Genomic DNA, 20,548 nt, shown 5'->3' on the forward strand with positions numbered 1-20,548 from the left:
TGCGAACCCTTTGCCCGCCTAGGCCTCCTATATTGCTGTACAGTCGACGACAGAGGAAAGAATGCTCGCCGCTGTGTATTAAGCAGAGCTATATAGCCGATGAGCTGTCTGGGCCGTCTCCGCGATCCTGCGTTTTTTCGCCGACTTCGAAACGTGTGGGCCACGCGTAACAATAGCTACGGCATCAGTGACAGGAGACTGACAAGAGGCCCAAACTTCAATCGTGCATGTGCTCGTTAATGTGAACACCATGAAGCATACACAGCTGCTATGTCGAAGTAGCTCAATATTAGCTATCCCCAATAGGTCATCGTTTCCCAGTGTGCAAGGCCCTCCTTACACGGTCAAACAGAGAAAGTGGCGACGCTGTACAGATGCTCCGCGCTTTCTCAAGCAAAGTTCCGGTTGTCACAGCTCGTGACTGAGACCATCTCAAAATTAATTATCGACACGGAAGTTTGTAGTGATTATATTGGTTTAATACGTCTACCATCAAGGGGTTTTCCCACCGGCGCGGCAGCGACCAAGCTGTTCCTAGCGTTTCCATTGCCAGGTGGCAGGCTATTTCGTGAGCTTCTGGCCCGTGCGTCCCGCCTTCCTCTCGGCCCGGATTCTGGCGTTGCGTTGGTAGGCAAGCATGGAGAGGTAGAACAGCACCGTGCTCGTGATTATTATGGACAGCAGACCGTAGAACAGGCCCCTGGCCATGCCCTCGTTTGCGTAGGCTACGCAGTTGCCCACCGAACCACAGGAGTGCTTCCACGTGAGGCAGGACTGGTCCACGATGCCGCCGAAGATCACTGGCGCGGGGATCGAACCTGCCGGGACAGTGCAAAAGTCCGAATCAGTATGATTCCGACGCATTGGCAGGAGGTTGCTGTATTTTAAGAACAGCTGATGCGGGAGAGTGCCTCATATACTGCCAGTGTGTATGCGGAAAACACTTTTATTCACCTAAAAGGGTGCTAAATGTGGCAACCACAGTAGTCACCCGGCCTCCTGGTATGTATCCCCGTTGTGTGGCACGTTTTGTACAATTCATTCATTCGAGAAAAAAACGGCCAACCCAACTGGAGCTTTATCAAACAGATGTTGCTCAAACAGAAAAGTTGGGTTATATCACATACGGAATTCCAAGCAGAGTTTGCAGCCTTCGCAGTACTAATCAGTGAAGAAATTAGGAGCAGGTCTTCATATACCATACAAATAAGTCTTTTTGAGTACAATGTGTTGAACAAAATAAGTTCTTTTAAACCAAGAAATATGCTTCTTCCTTTCAGGTTTAAGGTTATGTACTTGGAATCTTAATCATTATAAATATTGTCACGAGTAGATGAAAAGAAATAGATTTAATAAGCATATCCGTACCAGAAGGAACACGTTAAGCCACAGAGCACAGCTACTTAAAACCAAGACCGAACGGGAATCTCGCTCCTTCAGCTTTTCTTCTTCGACCATAGGTACCGTGGAACATACCCAAGTGGCAAAATGGCAAGATGATGACCCCACGATAGGTTTACACGATACAATCCCTGTGTCATTACCCTGCTCCTAGAAAGCATCGTCAGGATGCCTTCGAAACTCATGGGGTAGGCGGGCTCAAAGAGAGAAAAAAAGAGAGGCCGTATAACGAAATCACACCTTAGCACAGGGTCACATTCGTCCACATTGGAGTTCAACAAACGTAATACGGCTTCACCCGGGCGACATGCACAACCTCAGCATGCGTCGTCGTTCGAGGAGAGCGCACTCTTTCTTCAAGAATAACTTAAGTGGTCACAATGCTGATTCGATGGAAAACTTTGTATGGGCCAAAGTAGCGTCGCAATATCTTCTCGGAGTGACCTCGTCGGCACACTTAACCACACTTAAACATGCTCACCCGACCAGTACGTGACTGCTCGGTTCCGGACGTTGTACCGCTGCGCATGGAGCGCGCTAGTTGGCCTGTGGCTTCTGCACGCTGAGCGATTTCTTCCGCGTCCTTGTAACTTTAGCACACTGTTCAGGAAGTACCATCGAATCGAGCATAGCGATGTCATCTCAATCGTGGACTAAAGTGAAAGAACACTAACGCGCAGCTCCGTGCGTCGCGGTGTTATATGCAACTATTACATTCGGAAGTCTGTCATCCCAGTTAGAGTGGTCAACGTCGACGTTCATCGAGTGGTCTACGTCGACGTTCATACGTTATCATTTTGTTTATTTGTTCAGTGAGTCCGTTGGCTGGGGAATGTAAGACGTTGTTTTGTGGTGGGTGGTGCAACACAATTTTAGGATTACGTTAATTATTTGTGCCGTGAACGCAGTTCTTCTATCAGTGGTGACTACTGTCGGCGGAATATGGCGAAGTACAATGTTCTGAATGAAGAACTTGGCAACCCATACCGCAGTTCCCGGAGTAAGAGCCATGGTTTCGCAATAGCGAATGAGATAATCCGTAGGAACAATGATTCGCCTGTTGCCAGACGATGACAGTGGAAAAGAACCAAAAACGTTACATGCCTAGTTGTACCTTCTGTGGATCAATTGGCTGCGGAAGTCCGGCTGGTTTGGTAGGGGGCGTCTTGCGCCTCTGACAGTCTCGGCTAAGTCTGACGTACCGTTCCACACTCTCGGACAGCTTTGGCCCGTAGTACTTTTGGTGTCAGATAATGAATGGTAGCCTACCATTGTCCACGAAGAAGAAAGCGTATGACAGCTGCATCTTACCGGTACTCACCTACGGGGCGGAAACTTGGAGGCTTACTAAGAGGGTTCAACCTAAATTGAGCGGGCAATGGAGCGGAAGATGATAGGTGTAACATTAAGGGACACGAAGAGAGCGGAGTGGGTCAGGGAACAAACGCGTGTTAAGGACATATTAGTAGAAATTTAGAAGAAGAAATGGACGTGGGCGGGGCATGTAATGTGAAGGCACGATAACCGTCGGTCATTAAGGGTAACAGAGTGGATCCCTAGAGAAGGCAAGCGTTGCAGGAGCGGCAGAAAGTTAGATGGGCAGATGAAACCAACAAGTTTGCGGGGATAAATTGGTCGCAGTTAGCACAGGACCGGGGTAATTGGAGATTATTGGGAGAGGCCTTTGCCCTGCAGTGGGCGAATATAGGCTAGTGATGATGACGTTTGGCGTATGCGGGCCAGCATGCGAGAGAAGTCGGCATGCCCGGACGACGGCTCATCATGACATACGTGCAGAAGTTCTTCCCGAATGGGCCTTGGCCGCAACAAGTACGTATGTTTCTGAGGGACAAAAGGTTTTCTTGATGAGCACGTTATTAAAAAGACAAAACGATGCGCGGTGGCATGCAATAATTTGTGGCAATTCCGGGTTCGGAGTTCTATGTAAGCGATGAGTGGATGTAGCGCAATGTTTTCTCGCTGTTCCTAAGCGAGAGTCGATGCGGCAATGACACCCAGGAATCGCCCGTCATCGTCCATGTCGCTTGAGGTCTGAAAAAATGGGGCGCATGAAAGGCAGTCAGCATGGTTATATGTTTGCAACCCGGCTTTTTATACGCCTCGAGCGCGGCCTGTAGGGGCGCCACTGAAATCCCCCTAGCGGCCCGTTTCGAAAGCAGCCGCGGGAGTCCGCGCCCCGCTCCCCAGTGCCGCCGCCGCTTTTGCGGCACGTTCACGACTGAGATTTACCGTTTGCGGGCATTTGAAATCCATGTTTATGTGGACCAGTCACTCTGTTCGCAAATGGGGTGTGTGTACGAGAGTGTTAATGTTTCTGACGCGATATTAGTGTGGTATATTAGGTCTGTATAAGCGCCAGGTGTGTGTCACAGGCCAGCGTCGCGGAAACGGCGTGTGATGTAGCCGATTGTAGTTACACTGACCTGAATATACTAGCCGTGTCTCCGTAACCACCGGTTCCTCAGATGTTAATGCTGCGGCTATACAATACGATTTAAATCGGTTTTGTGCGCTTACATAATCAGCGGAGCACTCATACCTGACAGCCCGCCAGTGACGTTTGCCAATATTATACCTCAGATATTGATCACCACCATTTACAAGCTAGTCTGTTTTAATTTCGGGAATATTCAACAAAAGTACGATGGACAATGCATAATTATACTCGGGGATCAGCACACGACAGAGTCGTCTTGTCGTGAGGTGAGCGCACGCAAACATTCATCTGCTACATATATCCTCTGCGAGCAGCGCGGAGACGGGCTTACAAGATAATCCGCGTCCGCGACTAAATTCTTCTTCGAAATATCGTCATATGGCACAGGGAGCCTGCAGAATAAAGTAGAAACTTAAATCAGAGGGCCTTATCACATACCACACTCTTCCAACGACCCTTTTCCAATAGCCCTTTCTGTATAATATTTTTTCACACATTGTATACTTTGTTACGAATAATAAACTGGAACTGAACTGAACTGAACCTGTCATCGCTTGTTGAACAGCCTACCCTGTATACTACCAAAAATTTTTCCGCTCAGCTCTTCGTTGAAGTAGAAAAACAAAAGAAAAGTGAACGCGAGATTTGTGTGTGGGATTACTAAAACGTTCATTGCTTGATTCCGCTCCGCATTTGTACACAGCGTCCTACTCTCCTCCCCCCCACCGATGTCTCGCGAAATAGCAGTGCATTTCGCGTATAGTTGGTCTAGTGAATCCTACCTGGCTTAACTTTTGACGAACGTCTTTAGCATGTCAGAAGCTGCACTGTTTTATTTTTAATTTTGTTAGAGCTATTAAATTTCGAAATTCCGCACTTGCACAGCATATATTTTCCCGTGGTTTCATTAACTTGCTTTTTTGGATCTTGCTATATGGCGCGTGTGGGCACATATTTAGCGACGCACAGGCTTGGAATATACCTAACATTGTCGCATGGTTCTTATAAATTCTTATAAAATATTCTTATATAAGATATATTCTAATAAAACACATAAGTTATTGTCCGGGATTGGGTAATCACATCCGCGAAACGTATTTTTCTGCGACGTATATATTCGAAACGAAGCCGCATTCGTTGTCCACGCTGCAAAATGAAGCCAAACTCTCATTGTGCCAGTATTAGGTCTAAACGAGGCGAGAGTAGAATTAATTTGTGCCTGATGTTTTGGAGGTGACATGGGGGATATGTTGCTGCCGTCGCCGACTCCCGGACGAGCGGCGACGAAGCGCGCAGAACCGCGTTCCCGGGTAGCTCTTGCAGGCGATCGCGTACTCTACGAAGACGCATCTGCTTTTTAAGTGACCTAAACGTACTCTTTGCCAATAGACGTCACCCTAACAAGTTTTTTTTAGGGCGCGGAAATGCGAAAAGGAGTGAAACAGTATCAAAACACTGCACGAGCACCTATCAGCCACGCAGCGCGGATCCCTTAGAGTTAATACTACAGATCCCGTCAACGCCGCGGAGAAGCGGCGGCAGGCGGCGCAGCGATCGCGAAGCTCGAGGCGTATACTATGGTAACATCAAACTCCTGTAGTCTGACACTCCAGCGGGTGAGGCACCCTGATTGATCCTTGATATTTGCGAGCCAGCAGAAGGAGTGATGGTCGGCCACCACGTTGAAATGTCGTCCATACAAATATAACCTAAATTTCGTGATCGCCCAAACGACCGCTAAGCATTCTTTCTCCGTCGTGGAATAGTTATCTTAAGCGCGGGAAAGTGTACGGCTCGCATAAGCTATCACCTGTTCGACATCATCTAGCCACTCTACAAGCACAGCTTCCAGACCAATATTGCTTGCGGCTGTGTGGAATTTCGTGTCAGCGTCCTAATCGAAGTTGCCTAGGACATGAGAGTTCTGTAGCTCATTTTTGAGCTCCTAGAATGCAGCGTGCTCTTCGGCGCCCCAACGAAATTTGGTGCCATTTGTCGTCAAGTGGTTTAAGGGCTCTGCTGATTTTTAAAAGTTCAGGACAAAACGTCTATAATACGCGCACAGGCCCACAAAGCGGCGAGCAGCTCCTCTGTCAGGTGGAACTGCAAAAGCAGCTACGGCGGCTGTCTTCTCAGGATCGGGACGGATACCTTCGGCACTTACAACGTGGCCTAAAAATTTCCATTCGTCGTAGGGGATGTGACATTTCTCCGCTTTGAGGGAAAGTAGGGCCGAGTAAATAGCTCCGAGAACTGCGCGAAGGCGCTGCAAGTGGCCTTCGAATGGTTCAGAACATAGTAAGACGTCATCTCTTTAGACAAGGCGTAACTGCCATTTCAGTGCGGGTAAAACAGTGTTCATCATTCTTTTGAATGTGGCGGTGGTGGAACACAAACCGAAGTGGATGACTTTGAATTCATAAAGTCCACCTTGAGTAATAAAGGTCGTTTTTTCTCGATCCCGTTCCCCTACTTCTATTTGCGAGTAACCACCGCGCAAGTCAATCGAGGAGGAACCCAGGGTGGCGGAGTCGATCACAAGTGTCACCAATGCGGGGCAGCGGGTCTTTTTTTGTGACTTTGTTAATCTTCTTGCAATCCACGCAAAAACGAAGAATACCATCTTTCTTTTCGACTAGGAGAAGAGGTGATCCCCACAGGTTGGTTGATGGTTGTATTAGGTTGTCTAAGCATTTCTTTTACATGGCTACGAACATCCCGCTCCTTTGCCGGAACTCGGTAAGGACGCTGGTGAATGGGTCGCTTGTTTTCGTCGAATATGATGCGATGTTTAGCTAAGGTGGACTAACGTACTTTCGACGACATAGCAAAACTGCCGCTGGAAGGTTCTATCAACTTGAGAACCTTCTGTTGTTACGGCGCTGACAGTTTTGGGTTTACGTCGATTTTTTGGTTTTTCCGAGTTCTTTCGACGTGGACAACTGGACTCAACTGCCTAGCGTGTAGCCTTCGCCGACTTCTTTGAAATAGGCACCTACTGCATTGCACGATACATGCTCACGCTCCACACTGAAATTCGTTAGCACTATTTCGTGTAGCCCTTCACTGAGGTCAACAAGGCCACGGGCGGCACAGACTTGCCGAGCCAGGAGTCTCGAGACGTTGTGCTCTGCGATGCCGCAACTGGATCAGCATGGCTGACACCCGACGGTGACAAACATGCTGGCTTGGGGTGGTAGCCTAATGTTGTCTTCGCAGATGCGGAGGGCCGGTCTACGTTGGTCGGTCTGGTCGTCCAATGCCCGTGGTGTGTAAAATGTGACGACCACTTCCTGCAAATAAATCACGGCCCCGTACGCCCGAAGGAAGACCAGCCAGAGTATACGTTACCTCGAACACTCACGCAGCCCAGTGAAGGAACCAGGAAAGGTCGCACCAAGAATTTCAATAATTGGGGTACACACGCCAATCGGTGCCACAAGGGGACGGTCCGTTGTAGGGATAGGGGACCCATACCATGGAGTTGTCACGTTTCGAAGCTGTGCGGCGAGGCAGCCCTTCATAACTGAGTAATCAGGGACGGTGTCCACAAGAGTGGTTACTGGGTTATTATTGTCAAACACAGGAATATGGGCAGAAATAATTTTACTGCCTTCTAAACACGTCATCTGGATCGGTTGCTGTGGCGGTCGCCGTCGCGTCAATGCAGGTTCCTGATCGCTATACGGAGCGGCCTCACCCCCGCGGGCCGCTGGCTTCAGTCTTTTCGACGTGGGCTCCGGGTCCTGTTTCCAGTCTGGCCCGTAGATAGGACGGCTGGGGCAATGAGTAGCGGGTGAGTGACGAAAATTTGGGCTGATGCGTCTTTCGCGGAGTGAACGGTAGTTCATGAACGCACGGATACTCGTCAATTTCCGGTGGTTCTTCCCCATAGCGCAGTCTTGGATCATCCGGTGCAAACCCACGCAGTCCTATTCGGCGGTAACGGCAGTGTCGGAGTACATGACCGGGTTTTCCAGAGTGATAGCAGAGGGGCCTGTTGTGAGACATGCGCCGCACAGACGCCTTTCGTTCCGGCCGCATTTTTTCGCAACGCGTCACCGAGTTTAAGGAGCACTGAGACGGTGTGGGGCGGCAGGTGGGAGCACAGCGGCCAAAAAGGCAACAGACCGCAGGAAATCAGTTTATGGTGGAATGGGACGTTGCACAGGAGCCGTAATTGCAAGCACATCGGTGTAAGTCGCTACTGAACGCTCGACATAACATTCGACTTCGGGTAGTGTCACTGGCTCCACTGCTGGCTGCACTTCATCGCGGATGACTTCTCCGATGGGACAGACTGTTCGCCAATGGTCACCTCCTGTAGGAACTGAAGTTCTTGGCTGATCACGCTGAGCACAAGCTCCCGGAAGGCCCTCACAGCGTCAGAAGGCGACGTGAAGCAGCAAATTTGACCTGGCGGCCGTACTGCGGGGCGCGTTGCTGCAGTGAGCGCTCCATTGTTGACCCCTCATGCAAAAGCTCGGCTACGGTCGTTGGTGGGCTCCGAACAAGTCCTGCGAAAAAGCTGCTCTTTGACACCACGCATGAGGTGGCGCACCTTCTTTGCTTCACCCATGGTTGGGTCAGCAAGCCTAAACAAGAGCTTTATGTCTTCGACAAACATAGCCACGCTCTCCTCCGAGTTTTCAGCCCTACACCGGAGAACACGTTCCGACTTACCTTTCCTCCCATTGTGGCCTTAGGTCTCAAGCAACTCACGCACAATCTTTCAGGGTTCTGCGCCAGTTGCTTTTAGAAAGTTCTCGCGGTGCTTGATCCACCTCCTATCTGAGTTTTCCAGGGGAAAGTAACCATTGCGGAGATTCCGCATGTCGTCCCACTCGTTGCATGTGGCTACGCGATCGGAAAAGTCCAGCCAATCTTCGGCGCCTCTGTGAAAAGACCGCGGCGTGCGCGGTGAGTGAAAATTAGCGGTGAGGATGCCGCACTGCACTGACCGGTTTGGCTTGACGCAGTGGATATCACGGCCTTTGTTGCTGTAGCCAGAACGCCGAACTCGGGCTCAAGACGTCGCAGACACCGCATGCTCTCGTGTACGGGTGTAGTGTCCACGGCGTCAAAAGCAGCAGTGCGAAATTCTTCGGGAATAAAGTCTATGGGTTGCACACACCACCCTCCATGAAAATGTCACGAGTAGATGGAAATATTTGGATTTAATAGGCAGATCCGTTCCAGGAGAAACAGTGTCACGCGTCCTGCCCGGCAGAGAAGAAGGAAACGGGTGCAGGCTTCAGAAAAGACATTTATCATAAAGGAAAGAAACGAGAGAGAGCAGAGAAAAAGACACGCGAACACACTACAAAACTCTCCTAAGACAGTTCTGGCTAAGAACCTAAACAACGTCCTTGCAAGATATGGCATTACAGGTGAGGCTTACGAAGGTCATGCGTGTTGACGTAAGGAAATCGCCGGGCGCCGCGAAGAGCTGGTACCCGCGTGCTGTTATCGTGTTGTTGGCCGACTAACGTAGTGAGCCTGGGACTCCGGATAATGTTGCCGTTACCAGGGCCGTTGTAGCACAGGACAACGGTTAAATGCCGCTGACCGAAGAGGTGCGCCCGTCGTTGGTGGAGCCGCCAAGACGTGGGTTGGCGGAACGTCGAGAGGCTGAAGCCGATGCGTCGTCGGACCGCTCCCGCCCAGGCTTGTGTAGCGACGTCGGTTCCTCAGGTCGCGCCACCCTTGGTTTGGCTGTTGTGGAGCCTGGTCCCCTCGCAGCGCACCTGCCTCCATGCCTCCTCCTCTTCTTCCTTCCTTCTCCGTTTGCGTCGTTCCGGGGATTGTGCTTGACTCATGACACACAGTAAGCCACAGAGCAGAGCTACTTAAAACCAGGAGGGACCGGGAATCTCGCTCCTCGAGCTTCTTTTTTTCGACCGTAGGTACTGTGGAACATACCGAAGTGGCGAGATGGCAAGATAAGCAAAACACAATAGGTTTAAACGGTACAATCACTGTGTCAATATATAGTTTTTACTCTATTACAACACTATAAGGAGAGCCGTGGGGGAACCTCCACTGTATAACTTAATCGAGATGTAAAGTAGCATTTGAGAGGCGGACAAAGAGCATAGAGTGGTTTCTTGGGCGAGTTGGTCATTCATCGTGTAAGTAAGCGCGAAATGAACAAAGACGAACGAAGTGAACGGGACACGGGAAGCTCCGTGTCCCGTTCACTTCGTTCGGCCTTGTTCATTTCGCGCTTACTTACACGAACAAGCATAGGCTTCCACTGTCACCTGATCAAACAGGCAAAAAATAAAAATATAGTTGTATTACAAACTATATCCGCACTAACAACCCCTATAAATATATGATGCAAGAAACGCTTCTCTGCCTCAGCACTGTGTTGACTGAAATCTACGAATCCATAGAATAATGCGAGTATGTTCAATCAGTGTGGACGAACTGCGGAGCACACGTTCTCAAACTTATTTTCGCTCCTGGCCGAAGTTTGCGGCGAGTACCGACTGGTATATGGTTTCAGCTCGAAAATTTCCCAGTATCTCGCCGTGACGTCGACAACCAATGTGGTCAGTGGATGTTTCGCGAGGTCTCCTTGAGAACAAAGGGCATAGCAAACGACGCAGGAATGTCTTGCCGAGGCTAGGCGGTCGGACAGGAGTTCCCACCAAGACCTCACCCAAGACAAACACGACAGCGAAAAGGCATCATCGTCCAATTCTTTCAAGATATGCTTGATTTTGTAGGGTTCCGTCACACAAGGTTCAATGCGCTTGCACAAATCCATCACATATTTTATGTCACTCATAAATGTCTCACTGGCTTGTTAATTTTGTGCATTGAATCGTTCCCCGGCGCGAAGCTTGCGTACGGCCGGGTGACCGAAGACTGGGCGACCGAAAGACTTGCGTACGGCCGGGTGACCGCGGACCAGGTTCGGTTGTCTGATTCGTGATTAAGGTATGAGAGGTTGCCGCGCCGGATAGTAAGGATATGATGTCAGATAATTTGGTTCCGTCGTCCTATTTTTTGTGCGTACTCCCACATTCGTACGAAGAAAGTCCACCCTCTACATCATTCTCATTCACATCACTCAACCAGCCTCTAACCGGAGCAAATGACAAGTACTCGTGCAGACTCAAGGCTTGGCGGTTTGTGAGACATCTCAGGTAGCGTCCTGTAGTGTAGCTTTGGGTTTGAAGAAGATTGTTGCACCTCACCACTTGTAAAAGAGGTAGCCGTCATGTCGGTATCCGGTCGAGGTAGTTTACTTGTGGGCATTCCAGTCACGCAGCGCTGGCGAGCGCAGATACAGGTGAATTAAGCTCAGGCGCATAAACGTTAAAGGCGGTGCTTCGTTCTCTCCGGGGACATGCGAGAAGGGCATACTCAAGTGGGCAAATTGTGCTGCGGTAATTGTAAAAAGGGGCGAACTGTTCTCTGTTGTTTTACATAGCAGCGAGTGCGTTGTGACCCGAGTTATTATGTTGTTTGTATAAGTATGTCCTTGCCATGTCTTGTGACTATCTCTTACGCACATACAACAGTGTGTGCATAACTATGTCAAGATTGTATAGTATTGCCCATTGTATAGTCATTGTATAGTCAATCGATCTGTCTTTCTCCTCGGTGTTGTTTTTGTAAATGTTGTTACGCGTTTACCCACTCCTGCTTTAAAGCCTGGCATCAGGATAGCAGTATGTCCCTAAAGAAAAATTAAATAAATGAATAAATACAAATAAACGTGTTCCTTCACTCTGACGAAGGCAAATCCCGTGCCGATACGTAAGTAAACGTCCTTGTTATTTTTCTCGGTTTGTGAGACATCTCAGACAGTGTCCTGGTGTGTAACTTCAGGGCTGAAGAGGACTGTTGCACGTCCACCACTTGTAAACATAGCAGTCACGTCGTTACGTCGACATGGTGAATTCACTTGTAAAGAAGATAGGCATCACGTCGGTTCGTGGTCGTGGTGATTTAATTGTGGGGCTTAGCGTACCGGCGCGCCGGCAAGTGCAGACACAGGCGAACCCAGCTCAACCGCTAAAATGTCCAAGGCGGTGCTTCATCCTTTCCGGGGACACGTGAGAGGGGCATGCGGTAGTGATAATGACATCTAAATCTTTATCCTTACTCGGATGAAGGCAAATCCCGTGCTGATACGTAAGTAGGCATTCTTGTTATCTTTCTTCCCGCGTGCCGACTTTTCACTAATAACGTTTCTATGCGCTCTTTGGCAGCTTTCTTTTTCAGAGTCAGTCAATCTAAGATGTTTTCTTACAGGCAGAGATATATAGCTCTTTCAGGCAAAGGCAGCACTTTTACTGAAGGTAACAATCGGTGCAGGCGTTCCGATACAGGGATTGCAACCAGCTGAAAATTGACCCATAAGAAAGACTTTGCGAAGATAACATGTTCACAAACACGTCTTCACATGCACACAGGTGAATCTACTTTGAAAAAAAAACAGCCCTTTCACGCAGTTAAGCAAGAAGTGGAAGCATGAGAATTCAAACACTCACCCAGAAGACGGGTGCTGATGGTTTTAAGGCCCAGAGCGAGAGACCGTTCTGCGGCCTTGACGCACCTGAAAGCCAACCGTCGCTCTTGTCATATGTCTGCGACTTCCATTACTATTTGCTGCTTAGGCAGCAGCAATATCTCATTCTGAATTTTTGTGGTTCTCGCGTGCTCATCTCCGTGAATATTTCCGTAATTTTCGTTGCAGCCTCAAAGCACCAGGGAATACAGCCGGCGTGTTGGGTAGCGTGTTGGGCTGGCGTGTTGGGTAGCGATCATGTCGGCTTTCTTGATTTAGTAGCGCCAGTCTGGGACACATTTTTCTTGGCTTCGAAAAGAAATAAACAAAGACTCAGGCTCATGCGGAAACATGCCCGACTTAAAACGTTTTTATAAAAATGTTCACAACTTCCTTTACTTCGTTGGACAGAACAGTTATTACGCTCAGTAATCCGGAAACAACGAATTTAGGGGTGGGGTTCGTCACGAAAAAAGGGCCCGAGTAGTGTAGTTGATGCTTTTGTAGTTGAGTAGTGTAGTTGATGCGGGAATGGCTTGAAATGAAGTCGACAATTTTTATTATCACAAATATCCAAGAAAACATTTCTGATTTCCTGGGTACAAAGCAAATGTCTTGAATTGAATTGAGGGTACAAGGTAAGAGAAAATATTTTAAAAAGGTGAATTTTATTTTTTCTGCGGAATTAGTTGACTTCTTATGCACGTGTTTTATACACTTGTCTTACGAGGTTGTATTTTCGGCTCAAAAACATTTTTTTCCATGAGCAAGTAGTAAGTGACCACATCCAAATCTTAAATCCAGATAAAAAGGCTGTTCTAGAACCAGCTGTATTAAGAAACTGTTTGGCGACCATTTCATCACTGATTTTTTAGCCAAGGCCATCCAAAGACGCTCTGCAGTTTCTTCCACATTTCTTCTTCGGAGCCAAGCGCCAAAAAAATGAGTTTTTTTGGCTTCACACCCCCAAGATTGCAAGATTGTATGCTGTATTTTATTAAATAATGGTAGCATCCTACGAGTCAGCATTTCGAAATAATTCTGATTGAACCCTGGGCGCAACACCACTATCAAGTAGCTAGAACCGGTTCACCACAAGCAAAGACAGTTTGCTAACAGAGGTGCATGGCAGCTCACAAAATAGGCAAGGAAGGGCAGACGACAAACTGAAAAGCGAAAATATGACATCGACGATTATTAGGAATCTGGTGGTTACCAAATAAATGACTCCAGTGGTGTTTATGGCAAAAACGTATTGTTTTTCACCACATTTCTTACTTTAAACTCAATTACCTCAAAACTGTATTTAAGGCAAAGCTTTCTACCATTATCAGCCAACGTTAGTTTCGCGGCATGCAGGACAATAAACTCCCAACACGGCGGAGGCGGCGATGGGGAGGGCGCGGAGGGTTTCATTCACGGCGCACAGTGTAGATGGCGCGGCGAATTTATCCAGCATTTCCCGCGCGGAGATGCCTGTTCGCCGACTGACGCATCGGCGGTAAGGCTGTGTCGTCTGCTTTAGCAACGGCTGTTTTGGGTCTGTTTTGGCGCAGCTTCGCGTCCCTTACGCGCTTCCTTCGCACGACTTCATTAACTCGTTCGGAAGTATCTCCTGGCTAAACCGGACCCGACGGAATTAAGTGGTCGTACCGGAAGGATACATTAAGCATTGGTTCAAAAGGGCGGGAAAACAAAATGTAGAGACCGCATACAGACATCTTACCGCTAGAGAAACGCTACCTTCTGCGCACTGCTTGCCATGAATGGGACTCAGTTTTCAAATTTGATGAATAGTACTTCGGTTGTGTTTAAGAGGCACTACAAGAGGCGGAGGAGTAACTGGTCCCCATCAAAGCGATTATAAACGTTCCCCAGCTTTCTCGCAATTCTCAAACTTAGTAAACTAGTTTAGATTGGTATAAATGGGAATCACTAAGCTCGCATGCCGAATTGTTTCGGTGTTTAAGTTCGCGTGGTGGTGTATCCCCGAGCTAGCCCATCAGGATGGCTAGTTTCCGCTGTTCCACCCTTCTAAAGACGCTACTCTCCGTTTCCTTTCTGCCGTCACACAGCCGGGCTACGGCGGCGACGTCCACCGCTCTAGCCCGGCCATAGCCGATACTGCTGTGTTCGGGACGCCGCCCCCGCGAATTCTAAGTAACAGCTAGCAGAATCGCTTATTTGACTCTTTGTAGAGCCACGTGTGTGAATCGAAGTGACGTCGCAGGGCAATTGCTGTGGGTGTCGTTTAAAACTTTGCTTACTAACCACCTTCCCAGCGTGGATTGACACCATTTTTATTACATAGGTACATTATTTAGTATGTCTTCCAGGATAACCGACTTATTCTTTTTTACTGTCATCAACTTAAGTTTATTGATTGATTGTGGGGTTTAACGCGCCGACGCAACGCAGGCGATGAAGCGCACAGTTGGAGGGCTCCGGATTAATTTTGACCACCTGGGGATCTTTAACGTGCGCCGAAATCTCGAACACACCGGTGTTTTTGCTTTTCGCCTCCATCAGAAAAGCGGCCGCCGCGGCCGAGAATCTAACCCGCGACCTCGTGCTCGGCAGCGCAACGCCTTAGCCACTGAGCCACCGTGGCGGGTGTCATCTAGTAACATCTACTGTGCCACAATTGAAAATATGCGGATAAGGGTTTTTTGTTACAAACTTATCAATGCGTAAATTATGCCAAAATTTGCGTACTGACGGAACAAAATATTGCGACATTTCATTTTAGCCTCATTTCAATAATTCTGGTAGAGTTAAAAGAGCCCGAAATCTAAAAGAAAATGACGTATGCATTGTGTAGATGCCTTTAGTAGATGCCGAGAAAAATGTACTTCAAAATGGCCAAAAATGCATGGGAAGTATAGGGCTTACCCTGTGCCCTTAACTTTGCAATCAGTTGAAGTGGCTGAGATAACTCGACTTCCTTGAAGACGTGGAGTTTCAGTTTTGTTTTCGATATTTTTAGTTGCTCCTTATTTTCAGTGATTGGCGTGTTCATTTCTTCACCGCTCATAATAGGGCGTCTTAAAAGTACATTTGCGTGACTGTTCCCAGCTGTTCCTGCACTGCAAGCAGTGCAAGTGAGCTGTATAATTCCAGGCAGGTAAAAGCTGCCCATTCGATAGCGCAGTCTTTTAACTTTCTGTTGTAACGTTCTAACGTCATGCTATGCAAACAACTCAGAGTGGGGTGAGGGATTCCATGCTTATACTATTACGTGGGGAGCTGAAATCTATCCACCACACCCAGAAGCAGCCCTAGGCTGTGTAAAAGTCACGGCGTAGGACTGCCAACGCACGCAAGAACACAGTGACCATATTAGACTACCAAATTGACATCACCTGCGTGAAACAGGTGTGTTGTGAATGCTGAGGCTCTCACGACACGCGAATATTGCGCAGAATTATAGTACCAAGTGGAATTATGAACTATAATAGGAATAATGTTTTTTTTTATTTTCTTTTATGAACACGAAATTGGTAATGTAGGTTGCATTCAAGTTTCAGTCAATCTATGAAGCTCATTCTAGACGCCACATGCATGATCTTCCTGATGCTCATGTGACCCTCGATTTCCCAGGGTGCACTGTATAACACGGTTGCAGCTACACCGATCCTATGATCCTACACCGATCCTACGATCCTACGATCCTACGATCCTACACCGATCCTACACCGATCCTACACCGATCCTGCATCGATCCCCCAGCCAGCTTACCTGATGGCAGCAGCGGTGGCGGGCGCCGCGTTGAGAAAGGAGGAGCTCAACGAGAGAAAGACGCCCAGCAGGAGCGGGTAGAGGAGGGCGCAGTCTACGGGGCAGCGCGACCGTGTGGCCTGCACGCCCGCCAGCAGGACCTGGTCGTCGCTCACGCCCGAAACGTTGACCATGGTCTCGTTCAGGCACAGGCACTCGCTGTACATCTGCGCCGCACTCAGTGGAAGGAGAAACAAAAGAACCCCGTTACGTGCGCTATGGCGACCATAAGCCCAAGTTTCTGTTTTGTGCTTGGACCAGAACGGGGCTCAAGGTGAGGCCCCCTGGCACGGCAGCGTTGAAAATATCATGCCGTCGGGTTACGAGGAACGAAAAGAACACTTTGGTGTTTCGTTTTCAAAACGGGATAGAAAATGAGGCAGATGACATTGCGTTGAGGCAGTCATCGAGTGTGAGAAATCGACTCTTCCACCCAGTTAGCCAGCGCGCGAACAAGCAAGCAAGCTCCTAAGCCAGCCAGAAAGCTAATGAACTGCTTCTTGATGGCCTGTACGCTACAGGCAAGATCAAAAACAAGGCACTGAAGCACCAGAAATCTGCGAACAAAGCAAGTTCGATTTAGAAAACAAATCGAAGTACGGCCACATAACCACAGAAACTATATCAAAATAAAGTGATTATGCGATAAAAAGGAGCACGGGGTGGGCTGCTAGAGAGCGGCTTAGATTTCGCTAACCAACGTCGCAATGCGGAGAAGGTTCTGACGTGAGCGCCAGCGGCTGCTGTTCCTCTGCGCTGTTGGCATCCTGAGCTTCGCCATCCAAGTCGAGGGCTTCTACATCTCTTGCGCACCGTAACTACACCCACTAGTAACCCAGGCCTACCCAAGCACGGCCCATAACGCACCCCAGCCTTGAATTAGACACTCATCAGCGGTAAAAATTCCTAAGCATCATCGGAGCTTTTCTTGTGAGCGTCTGCATTAGAAGCCCACCCATCCAACACACACCTACGCACGTGGAAGAGTTGGCAGTTGGTTGAAGCTTTAGGGAATGGGTTTTGTAAGTACGTTATAAATATTTCCCCTTCGAACGACTCAGGAATGCTTGAACCAAAAGGCCAAGAGCAACAATTATCACGTACGCTGCGCAGATTATTTTAAGTACGTGAACCTAAGAGTCACCCCAGCGGCGAGTCTTTACACCTGTCGGAAGCAACACAGCAGCTGTCCCAACACATTGAACACAGGGATTGTATTTGGGATAGTGCAACCCCTTCCCCAATTCTTCCTCATTTTCGTTCCGTACCACCACGTTCTACGAATCAAGGGAGGACTAGAGCAGCGGATACCAGACAGCGAGGACTTGAGAGTCCGCTGGCGTGTTCAGGCTAACTTGCTAACGCTGCCTACGGACCAGGATGCGGTATGGTGAACATGGCCCTCATGCGCAGCGTCATTATCTCTGTGTACCTTTGCTGAAGCTGTGGGTGCTGTGCATTGAATGAGTGACCTAAATTCGCGCTGTGGGCTTTCTGCTTACGGGCAGAGCAGGAGCGGATGGCTTGTTAGAGCGATAATAAGTATCTCCGCAAACACTGCTCCCGGGTGTACGTTCAGGGGAGTCTGCTTCTTTATTCGCAGATGCCCGCGCCGTAACCTTGTCAGTAATAAGCCATGGAAGTTTGTGAAACGGAGTGCAGCCCATTTCGGCCGATGGGTGTCGCCACGCTGACTTCTGTAAACTATCGCTATGGGGAATACAGGTCGGGGAGAGCCGGCTGTGGCGAAAGGGAACCAGAAAACCAGGCGTCCGACTATCACCGAAGCCTACGAACGACTGCCGCGTGAGCCGCGCTCGTGGAGCAAGCTCCCGCTCCCTGCACTCGTGGCACTCTTCCTTCTCTCTATTCAACACACTTCTGTGGCCCCAAATTGATCAGGGGCTTGCTTCAAAAATTGGCCGCGTATCTGCTCCTTTCGTTGCAAATGTCGCCAAAAGACGATAGTCTTTGTAGACATTTGCCAAGGAAATGCCCCTCTTCGCTTTCCCGCTCACCTCTCATGCTGTTCCTGTTCCGTCGCGCTCATCCCAAAATAAACACACTAAAGGTTAGCGCAAGGCGATTTGAATTTACCGCATTCCACTGCTACAGGCCGGGTTCCTCGATGTCAGCGCTGCAGTACGGCGGAGACGCGCGTGAATCGAGGCGGCCGACTTCAAGGTTTATAGAACCGTGTTGCCGTGCTCCACGTGCGTTCCAAGTAGAACATGAAACCTAGCTATAGAAACCTTTGCTGTTGCCGCGTGATTTCTCATATGTCGCCAGGAGGTGGCGCGGGCAACTGCAGGCGGTACGCGTTGTTCTGCAGTAGATGAATAATATCATTTGCTATCGAAAAACCAAGCATCTAGGAATTTTTTAATAAAGGAACAGTGTACATATTCCTTGTGTACTAATCTCCTGTCTTATATTCGCGTAATGTCTTGTTCTTGTTCAACAAAGTTGACAAGTGTGAACATAAAGACCGGGCTTAGACGTTTACAGTTGGTTGTGAGTATATATGACTATTGCGCAGTAAGCGTTTTACTTTGGCCGGGTGGCTGAATCGAGTTACAGACAGACAGACGGACAGACAGACAGACAGACATACAGACCGACATACAGACAGACCAAAATTTCTGGGTTTAAGTAGCCCAAGAAAGGCTATCGTCTTTAAAAAAGCACAGCCACTGCACTGGACGACGTATTTCCCGTCCCGATGATAGGAGCAGGGAACACGAGCGCAAAACTCCGTCGTGTCCGGGAAGTAGCTGAAGAATGCGCTCAAGTTGTCAGGAGGCTGGGGGCGAATTGTCCTGTACAAGAACTACGTCCCCCACTTGGAGCCTGGAGGGAAGCTCCGCTGTTGCCTTTGCAACTTCGCTATTCCCGTCCTCAATTCGCATGTCCCTCCATTACTTAGTTTTTCTCTACGGAGTGTACGTTTTATTTACTGGCGAGGCAGGCATGCAAGCCACCATTACTGGTTACGTCGGCAAGCGTCGGCAGGCATGCAAGCACTATTACTGGTTACGTCGGGCTCCGCGGCATGGCGGTACTTGTCAGTGCTAAGCACATGATGTGTGTTGGGCGTCCCAAACTATAACATCGAACGCAAAGTAAGGCCTCGAGTCCAAGGTGAGTGCGAATAATAACTTCATAATTTCATCGCAAGCGGGATGACATGCTCGCCGCTGATGTTCTTCCAGATTATACTCATCGGTGTTTTCACCGGCTGGGCTCCCTGGTCTTCGCAACGGGTCTTCATCGCCTCGTCGTAACAGACGTGCCTGTTTCGCCAACTTTTATCACCCCCAGTGCCATCATCTGGCAACTAGGGACGAGAAGCAGTGCCGACCCCACTGGCGTGGGAGATAAAAAATTAACAGTGGCCTAGCTCGGCTATGCCAGGATATACGTAGCGTGAACTAAGGTTCAGCTGGTTATTCTTTGGTTTCCTGGTGATCATGATTAGCCGATTATCACGATTATTGCTGCTAAAACGATTTCCAATCAAATCCAATCCAATCCAATCCAGTGCAGTCCAGTTCAGTCCAATCCAATCCAGGCCAATCCTGTCCTGTCCAGTCCAGTCACTGCTCCTCGCGCATGCGTAGCACGGCTTTCCAGGAGCCATGCGAAACGGCTATTAAGCGGCTCCAGTCTCCAGCGCACCGTTAGACTTGGCTACTGCGCAAAGGAGGCGCACAGCTGAGCACGCGTCGGGGCCAGTGCATCGGCCGTGACTATGACGTCACTCCTCTGGAATGGCAGACCGGCGAATGTGCAGACACAATTCTGTACACACCCGTACTCCAATTGAATTGGATTTCCAATCCAATCCAATCCTATCCAATCCAATTCAATCCAAGCCAATACAATTCAATCTAATCCAATGCTCCCCGCGCTTGCGTAGCACGGCCCTTCAAGGTCCACGCGAAACTGCTCAACCTCGGCCAGTGTAGCTTACGCTACAAAAGCTGCAAGCAACGTTCCTCCGCTGGCACTTCACGGCAAGCAAGAAGGCATGCTCACCGCTCCTCTTTTTACAAATTAGATATATGAACTTAGCTGCTTGTGCTAGAAGTAGTGATTACTGTTTGGTAACGGTGCCGTGCCCAGGTAAGTTTGTGATCAAGTGAAAGTGTAGTGTTGTTGTGCTTGCCTTCACGGATAGGTTCACAATTTGTTGACTTCTTGCAGTTGTTGCTGTCAGGGGACGTGGAAACGAATCCCGGACCCCCTAAGAAGGCTCCTAGTCTTGATAAGGATAGTTCTTCTGACACCCTCACCTCTGTGTTAGAAATTGCTCCGAATCGAAGCAGGGAAGCAGGTGATACTGAGCTAACTTAAGTATTTAAAGGAAAAAGTAAGCGACAACC

The 20,548-nt window shown here is 48.9% G+C and overlaps 1 protein-coding gene across 1 annotated transcript in view; it reads right to left on the reverse strand.

Annotated features, from left to right (window-relative positions):
* Window positions 1-561: 561 nt before the first annotated feature.
* Window positions 562-20,548, reverse strand: part of LOC144166641 (solute carrier organic anion transporter family member 4A1-like) — a 30,248-nt gene continuing 10,261 nt past the window's right edge. Inside the window, exons 4-6 of the mRNA XM_077696178.1 lie at window positions 16,125-16,330; window positions 12,370-12,434; window positions 562-818 (exon numbers count right to left, since the gene is read on the reverse strand). Coding sequence (XP_077552304.1) covers window positions 562-818; window positions 12,370-12,434; window positions 16,125-16,330 — 528 coding nt within the window. The remainder of the gene's footprint in view (window positions 819-12,369; window positions 12,435-16,124; window positions 16,331-20,548) is intronic.

Source organism: Haemaphysalis longicornis, unplaced genomic scaffold (assembly GCF_048455015.1).
Source record: "Haemaphysalis longicornis isolate Haplotype H1 unplaced genomic scaffold, Haemaphysalis longicornis Haplotype H1 scaffold_18, whole genome shotgun sequence".
Lineage (NCBI taxonomy): Eukaryota > Metazoa > Arthropoda > Arachnida > Ixodida > Ixodidae > Haemaphysalis > Haemaphysalis longicornis.